Here is a 9,376-nt window from a genome sequence, read left to right as displayed (position 1 = left end):
GTCTGGGTGAGGGGCTGAGGGCTGTTTTCAGGCTGGTGGGTGACTGAAGCTCCCAACCGCTCCTTTTTTTCTTTTATTCTGGGCCAGCTTTAGCTCTGAGGCTTGGCTCCAGCTCTGAGACCTCGGCTGCTGAAAGCAGGTATCTGGTTTGTTTGGGTTCTATAATTGAAACAATGTTGCGGTCCTGCTGGCTGAAGCCCGGCTGGCTGAAAGCAGGTTTCTGGGGTTTTGTTTAGCTTCTATATTTGTAACAATGTTTCAAACTGCAAGCTCAGAGGCCGGCAAGGCAGGCGGGGAACGTTAGCTTCCTCCATCACTGAAACAAGCAAGCCTCCTGTTAGCTTCAAGCTGCCTGGCTGCCGGCCGCCATCTTGGCTGGCAGTTAATTTGCATATCGCCCTGATTAGCCAATGGGAAGGGTAGCGGAGGTACGGCTAATTACCATGTTTCTCTTTTATTAGATAGGAAATTTTATATAGAGAGATATTTCCTATGTGTTATATTACATCCCACAACTTACTTTATAACTGGAAGTTAGTTTGTACCTCTCTTAATCCCTTTCATCTATTTTGCCCACCCTTCAACCTTTCCCCTCTCTGGTAACCACTAAGTTTGTTTCTTATATCTATCTGTTTTTTGTTTTGTTTGTTTATTAGTTTTGTTTTTTAGATTTCACATGAATCTACAAATGAAATTATGTGGTATTTTACTTACCAAAATACCCTCCAGCTCCATCCATGTTGTCTCAAATTACATGATTTTAATTTTTTTTTTTTTTGTGGCTGAGTAAGTACCACACTGTTCAGTGTGAGTCCCTTCAGTTTTTTTCTTCCTTTTCAAGATTGTTTTGGCTCTTTGCGATCCTTGAGATTTTATATGAATTTGGAATGGGTTCTCTATTTCTGCAAAACATGTCACTAGGGTTTTGATAAGGATTATATTGAATTTGTAGATCAGTTGAGTATTATTGTCATCTCAACAATCCATGAATATGATTTTGTATCCCACAAGTTTACTGAATTTTCTAACTCTTAACTATTTTTTGTGAAATCTTTAGGGTTTTCTATATATATAAGATGCTGTCATATAAACAGAGATCATTTTATGTCTTCCTTTCCAAATGCATTCTTTTATTTTTTTTTCCTGATTACTCTGGCTAGAACTTTCAATAATGTGTTGAATAGAAGTGAAGCTTTCAGTCTTTCCTTAGGTATGATGTTAGCTGTGGAATTTTAATAGACCTGCAAGATTTCACACATGATCTAGCGCTGTCTCCCTCTTTAACTTCATTTCATACCATTTTCATCCTCACTTACCATACTCCTAATCATAATTGCATTCTTTTTGTTCCCATACAAATCCAGTTTTCCCACCTCTAAACCTTTCTTTGCATATGTTTCTTCTGCTTTAATCTTTGACAAGCTTTATTTTTCAGGGTTCAGATTGTCACTTTGTCAGAGAAACTTATAATAATAATGATAGATATTTTCCATCACGTTTTTCTAGTTTCACATTCATTTCCTTAAATTTATCTTTATAACTCAAAACTCTGTTATTTATTAAATGTATCTTTGCTGTTTAGAACAAAGGTAGCAAAGTATTTGTGAAGGATTGGGTAGTAAATATTTAGGCTTTGAGGTGTCTTTAAGTTTTTTGTCACAGCTACCTAACTGCCTTTCTGGAATAAAGCCGCCATAGGCAATATATTTTGTTGGACTGCTTGCTTTAAAGATAGAAACTCCATGAAAGCAAGGATATTGTTTATATTCTTCACTTTTTTCTAGTACCTAGTACATAGGAGATAATGAATAAGTATTTGTTCAAAAATACATTAATTAAAAATCAGAAGGAAAGTGTGGATGTGTAGGAAGAGATCAACCAAAAAACTTATATGCATATATGCATAACCTGTGGACACGAACAATAGGGTGGTGATGGCCTGGGTGGGGGTAGGGGCTGGCTACAAGGGGTCAATTGGGAGGGGGGGCTATGTAATACTTTCAACAGAAAGTTGCCCATCTGGTGTGGCTCAGTGGTTGAGCGTCGATCCATGAACCAAGAGGTCACCTGGTTCCCAGTCAGGGCACATGCCTGAAATCCTCAGTGGGGTGTGTGTAGGAGGCAGCCAATTGATGTTTCTCTCTTATCAATGTTTCTATCCCTCTCCCTTCTTTTCTCTCTAAAAAAAAAAAAATCAACAAAAACTTTTAAAATAGTTTCAAAATAATACTAATATAATTACTACTAAAAAGACTTTTGAATTAAATTTGACTCTTTTTGTAGCTCTGTTGTACTTAAAATATAGTTCTCTGTACAAATTATAAAAAATTCTAACATCACTCAAAATAATTCTGTCTTTCTAATGTGGTTATATCATCTACTTGACATACATTTCGGTTTTGCTTATCAATTGCTTTGTTTTAATGGGTTTTTAAAAAATATTTAAGTCATTAACATAATTTCAAAGTAAAACATAATAAAGAATATTTAGAGAAGTGATGTTATTTCTCTGCTCTGTTTTCTTTCTCCTTCTTTATGTAGTAATTTTATTACTTTTTGGTTTATCTTTCCTAATTTTCCTGTTATAATTCTAAGCAAGAACAAATGTATTCATATTTCTTTCCTTTCTTTACAAAAAAGATAGCATGTTTTATTTATATAAGTATGTTTTTATTCCTTGCTTTTTTTCTCTTAACAGTAGATCTCTATATCTTAGAGATTACTCTATATAAACAGTGCTTTTTTAATCTTGAAAAAAAATTATTTATTTATTGTTCACAGTATTACAGATGTTCCCGATTTTCCCCCCCTTTACCCCTCCACCCAGCCCTTGTCCCACCCTAGCCCTTCCCACACTGTTGTCTGTGTCCATGGGCATATATGTTCTTTGGTTCATCTCTTCCTGTCCTTCCCACCACACTGCCCTGTGAGATCTGTCAGTTTGTTCCATGCATCCATGCCTCTGGACCTATTTTGTTCCTTGGTTTATTTTGTTCATTAGATTCCACATATAAGTGAGATCGTGTGATATTTGTCTTTCTCTGGCTTATTTCGCTTAGCATAATAATCTCCAGATTCATCCATGCTTTTCACAAAGTTTAAGAGATCCTTCTTTCTTTTCAGCCACATAGTATTTCATTGTGTAAATGTACCACTGCTTTTTTATCCACTCATGTACTGGTGGGCTCTTGGGCTGTCACTGCTATGAACACAGTGGTGCATATATTCTTTCTGATTGGTGTTTTGGGATTCTTAGGATATATTCCCAGAAGTGGGATCACTACAAACAGCAGTTCCATATTTAATTTTTTGAGGAAACTCTATACCTTTTCCCACAGTATCTGCAGCAGTCTGCATTTCCACCAGCAGTGTATTAGGGTTCCCTTTTCTCCACATCCTCACCAGCACTTGTTTTTTATTGATGGTAGTCATTCTGGCCGGTGTGAGGTGATACCTTATTGTAGTTTTTATTTGCATCTCTCTGATGATTAGTGATGTGGAACGTTTTTTCATATGTCTGTTGGCCATCTATGTGTCCTCTTTGGAAAAGTGTCTATTCAGGTCTTTTGCCCATTTTTTTACATTGAATTTTTTGTCTTCTTGGTCCTAAGTTGTATGAGTTCTTCATATATTTTGAAAGATAACCCTTTATCAGATGTATCATTGGCAAATATGTTCTCCCATACAGTTCCATTTTCATTTTGTTGATGGTTTCTTTTGCTATGCAGAAGCCTTTTAGTTTGATGTAGTCCCATTTGTTTATTTTTTCCTTTGTTTCTCTTGCCCTAGGAGATGTATCAGCAAAAATACTGCTATGCGAGGTATCTGAGATTTTACTGCCTGTTTTCTAGTAGGATTTTTATGGTTTCACTAAATTACATTTGTCATTTATCCATTTTTAATTTATTCTTGTTTATCATGTAAGTTGGTGGACTAGTTTCACTTTGTTGCATGTATCTGTTCAGTACCTTCAGCTTCATTTATTGAAGAGGCTGTCTTTATTCTGTTGTATGCTCTTGCCTGCTTTGTCAAATATTAATTGACCATATGGTGTGGGTCAATTTGTGGAGTCTCTGTTCTGTTCCATTGATCGATATGCCTGTTCTCGTGCCAGTATCAAGCTGTTTTGATTACGGTGGCTTTGTAGTATAGTTAGATATTTGGTATTGTGATCCCTCAACTTTGTTCTTCTTTCTCAAGATTGCTGTGGCTATTTTGGGTCTTTTTTGGTTCCACATAAATTTTTGGAATATTCTAGGTCTGTGAAATATGCTGTTGTTATTTTAATAGGGATTGCTTTGAATCTGTAGATTGCCTTGGGTAGTATGGACATTTTAATGATGTTAATTCTACCAATCCATGGACACAGTATATTCTTCCACTTGTTTATATCTTCCTCTGTCTCTTTTTCAATGTACTCGGACTCCATTTTAAATGAGGTTTTTGTTTATTAATTTTCACAGGCATATGAGTTTTATAGAACGTTAGGAGGAGCAGCACTGAAACAGGGCTTGATTGGCTGCAGTTGAATATCTGCTTTAGATCTTTCAAAGTTTCAAAATAACTTTTAAAAATTATAGCAAAAAAAGAAATATTTGATGCTATTGTAACACTTTATATTCACGTTCTGTATTCAGTTTCACAGGTAATAAATGCTTGTTTTTTTTTCTTTTATTAAGCTTCAAGTGGAAATAAAGAAATCATTTCACATATTAGTCAACATGGAGGAAAATGGCCTTACTGGTTTAAAAAAATGGGTGAGTTATTCTGAATGTTAAAAATTGTATCAATGTTATGTTGACTTGATTTACCATTTTTTTTTATTTTTCCAGAAAATATTCAAAAATTGGGGAATTATACATTGAAATTACAAGTTGTATTGAATGAAAGTAATGCAGACACTTATGCTGGAAGACCACTACCATGTAAAGCAATTAAATTTTCTGTTAAAGGTAAGCAAAATATTAATTCATATTTATATGATAAAGGTGGTATTTTAAATTAAGGAGGAATAAATAGATAATTTAGTAAAAGATGTTCGACCAATTGCTCTCTCCGTGAGTGGGCCTAAGCTGTCAGTCGGACATCTCCCGAGGGTTCCCGGACTGCAAGAGGGTGCAGGCCAGGCTGAGGGACCACCCCCCCCCAAGTGCACGAATTTTGTGCACAGGGCCTCTAGTTTCTAATAATTTCCCAGGGATGTCTGAAACTATTAGACTAGAGACCATACTTTGAGAAAAGCTGGTTTAGAGGAGGTTTTATGTATTCTGGATTTTAATCCTGTGTTGCAAATACTTTCTCATATAGGACTTCTCTTTTAGCTTTGTTTATTGTATATAATAAGATTATTAATTATGTGTTTAATAATGTTTGCCTTAGTTTTTTCTACAATATGGTTATAAGCATATTCTTTACTATATTCTAACTAGAGGCCCAGTGTGTGACATTTGTGCACTGGGGAGGGGGGCCCTCAGCCCAGCCTGTGCCTTCTCACAGTCCGGACCCCTTGGTGGATGCTTCCGCCACCGCCGCTGCACTCACCAGCCATGCCCCCTGTGGAGCGCACTGACCACCATGGGGCAGCTCCTGCATTGTGTGTCTGCTCCCTGGTGGTCAGTGCACATCATAGCGACTGGTTGTTCCACTGTGTGGGCGATTTGCATATTAGGGTTTTATTATATAGGATAATCTCTACTTTTAGAATTTTACTTTTATGTATGGTATGAGAGAGGGATCTAACTTTATTATTTTCTGAAGTAGATTTTGCACAGATTTTAAATACCATCTTTATTGTAGTTTAATTTCCCATGTATAAATGCATCTGTTTCTGGCCTACAATGAATTTTCTGACCAATGAATTTGCTTTATATTTTTACTTTTTCTTTTTTTTTTAAGAGGGTAAGCCAGAAAAATTTTCATTTGGTCTTCTGGATCCTCCTTTTCGTGTTGGAGTTCCATTCAATATCCCTCTGGAGTTTCAGGATGAATTTGGTCATGCTAGTCAACTAATAAATGATATTCAGCCAGTTCTTGAAGCAAGGTAATTTGAAGTATCAACTTATATTTGACACTTTATATTTGCTAAGCATTTATACTCTCTCCTTTCTTTTTTGGCTTAAATATTTTGTATGTGCTTACCTTCAGTATTATCATTAAAATGTTTAGTGGCTTTTATGATATTTGAGGGATGTATTTAGCCTCAAGCTATTTCCTGTGACTTCAGGGTCATGTATAAATTGACTCGCTAAAAATTTTTTTAAAAATATATTTTACTGATTTTTTACAGAGAGGAAGGGAGAGGGATAGAGAGTTAGAAACATCCATGAGAGAGAAACATGGATCAGCTGCCTCCTGCACACCCCCTACTGGGGATGTGCCCGCAACCAAGGTACACGACCTTGACTGGAATCGAACCTGGGACTCTTCAGTCCACAGGCCAACCCTCTAGCCCAGGGGTGGGCAAACTTTTTGACTCGAGGGCCACAATGGGTTCTTAAACTGGACCGGAGGGCCGGAACAAAAGCATGGATGGAGTATTTGTGTGAACTAATATAAATTCAAAGTAAACATCATTACATAAAAGGTTACGGTCTTTTTTTTTTTTAGTTTTATTCATTTCAAACGGGCCGGATCCGCCCCGCGGGCCGTAGTTTGCCCACGGCTGCTCTAGCCACTGAGCCAAACTGGTCAGGGCTAAAAAATTTTTTCATTGAATTTACTGTTAAATTCTTTAGGTAAGACTGATAGTTCTGTCTTTTTTACTCCATTTCTTTTGGCAAGTATGATATGATGTCTTCTGGTAATTAATTGTTAGTTATAACATGTCTATTTTGTTGTTATTTGCTTAGCCTTAGAAGTTATGGACATTTAAACTGAGAAATACTGCCTACTAGGTTTTTAACCTGCTAATGCAGTTTATTTTTGTTTTAAAATCTATAGCAATAAAGTATATGTTTTCCATGTAAATTGGAGTTCTTTCTTAAAATTTGATTTTACTGAATCATCTTTTAGAGTGATGGACTGGCTTATATTAATAAATAGCTCCTAAAAACTTAACAATGTGCCCGACTGGCATGGCTCAGTGGTTGAGCATCGACCTATGAACCAAAAGGTCATGGTTCAATTCTCAGTCAGGGCACATGCCTGGGTTGTGGGCTCCAACCCTAGTGTGGGGCATGCAGGAGGCAGCCGATAAATGATTCTCTCTCATCTGTCCCTCTCCCTTCCTCTCTGAAATCAATAAAAATATATTTTTTTAAAAAACCTTAACAATATGTTCAGTGATGTAATTGAGGAGGTTCATTATTTTCCATCACTTCTTTCTGTGGTGCCTAGGATGAAATTTTTGATTACTTTAAAGAGCATGAATGCTGAGATTTTATTTTTGTTTTTACATTCGCTGCAAAATTTGTCTTTTGGGGGCAACTTGTTATATATGCTTTCTTTTATTATCTATATGTATTTTTTCCCCTTATGGTATAAATGTTTACTCTTTCAGTCATTTGAACATGTACTGTATTCCAGACATTTGCTAACTGGAGTTATAGAAGTAAATAGGGACATTGTATTTGTCTTCTAGAAGCTCACAGATTAGTGAAGTGTAGATTGTTTAGTGTCTAGATTTATACCATGGTTAGGTTCCTGAAAAGCAATACGTACATATAAAAAATCTTTTAACTGAATTTTACAGATTTATGTTCCCTTAATTTGTAAAAAGTGATTCTTTTCTTTTGACATATCACATTCATTTGAATATTAAACAGTAAAGGAAGAATTATATACAGTTGACCCTTGACCAATGCAGGGATTAGGGTCATCGACCCTGCACAATTAAAAATTCACATTTAACTTTTGACTACCCAAAAACTTAACTAATAGTCACCTGTTAAGCGAAAGCCTCATCAATAACATGTTAATTATCACATATTTTGTATGTCATATGTATTATATACTCTATTCCAATAAAGTAAGCTAGAGAAAATAAAATGTTACTAAGAAAATCATAAGGATAAAATTACATTTATAGTATTTATTCTTAATATTGCATAAAGCTCAGGTGTTAAGGCTTAAGTGTAATAAACACGTTTGTTTAAAAATAAAACACTAAAGCCCTGGCCAGGTAGCTCACTCAGTTGGTTAGAATGGCATCCTGATAGGCCAAGGTTAGGGATTTGATCCCTGGTCAAGGAAATATTTCTGAATTGTGAGTGTGTGAAGTTGCTTATCTTGTTTAGCATTTAATCTTTAATGGGCCTCCTCTTTTTATAAGAATCCCTTGTCCCCCTCCTGTTGCTGAAGCACATCCTTCCTGTTTCTTAAGAAAGGGTACATGTGAGATAAAAGTATTGCTCTGAAAATATCTTTTTTTCTACCCTGATACTTGATTGAATTGAATAATGGAAACTGTTTCTGTCAAAATTATGAAAGAATTCCTCCATTTCTGCCTTTGAACTTTCACTGTTGCTAATAAATTTAAACTTCGTGAGGTTTCCTTTTTATGTTTCCTGTGTATTCTCTCTGGGCACTTATAGGATCTACTTTTTATTCTTAACAGGGCAAAATTCTATAGTGATACATGTCTGTTTAGGTCTCCTCATTATCTGAAGTACTTCATTCTCTACTTTCCATCATCACTGTTTTCTCTTAATGGGATTCTTATTTATTTGATATTGAGCCTTCCAGACTGGTTCTCTGATTTTCCTAATTTTTCTATTTTTTTAAATTTCTGACAGATTTTTCTCAACTTTATAACTTTTCCATTGAATTTTTTCTTTCTGCTATACTTTTTAAAAAAATATATTTTATTGATTTTTTACAGAGAGGAAGGGAGAGGGATAGAGAGTTAGAAACATCGATGAGAGAGAAACATCGATCAGCTGCCTCCTACACACTCCCTACTGGGGATGTGCCCCCAACCAAGGTACATGCCCTTGACCGGAATCGAACCTGGGACCCTTGAGTCCGCAGGCCGACGCTCTATCCACTGAGCCAAACCGGTTAGGGCTCTGCTATACTTTTAATTTCTGAGAGTTCTTCCTGGTTTTCTGAATGTTCTTTTGTAGATCTTCTTTTTGTTTTATGAATACAAAACTTTTTTTCACTGACAAATTACAGTTTTTAAGAATACTTTACATAGATAATCTCTGTTGTTTCCAACTTTGTTGCTCATGTTGATTTTTTATCTCATTACTCAGATATCTGGTAATTATTGGCCATCCTATCTAATAATAGAGAAACATGGTAATTAGCCGTACCTCCGCTACCCTTCCCATTGGCTAATCAGGGCGATATGCAAATTAACTGCCAGCCAAGATGGCGACCGGCAGCCAGGCAGCTTGAAGCGAACATGAGGCTTGCTTGCTTCAGTGACGGAGGA

The 9,376-nt window shown here is 36.0% G+C and overlaps 1 protein-coding gene across 1 annotated transcript in view; it reads left to right on the top strand.

Annotated features, from left to right (window-relative positions):
* The window catches only part of SMCHD1 (structural maintenance of chromosomes flexible hinge domain containing 1), a 151,843-nt gene that overhangs the window by 59,728 nt on the left and 82,739 nt on the right, over positions 1–9,376 (top strand). Inside the window, exons 20-22 of the mRNA XM_005868751.2 lie at positions 4,680–4,757; positions 4,833–4,952; positions 5,896–6,040. Coding sequence (XP_005868813.1) covers positions 4,680–4,757; positions 4,833–4,952; positions 5,896–6,040 — 343 coding nt within the window. The remainder of the gene's footprint in view (positions 1–4,679; positions 4,758–4,832; positions 4,953–5,895; positions 6,041–9,376) is intronic.

This window comes from Myotis brandtii, unplaced genomic scaffold (genome assembly GCF_000412655.1).
Source record: "Myotis brandtii unplaced genomic scaffold, ASM41265v1 scaffold276, whole genome shotgun sequence".
Classification (NCBI taxonomy): domain Eukaryota; kingdom Metazoa; phylum Chordata; class Mammalia; order Chiroptera; family Vespertilionidae; genus Myotis; species Myotis brandtii.
Note: the sequence above shows the minus strand (reverse complement) of the source record. Positions and strands in the feature narration are given on the sequence as shown.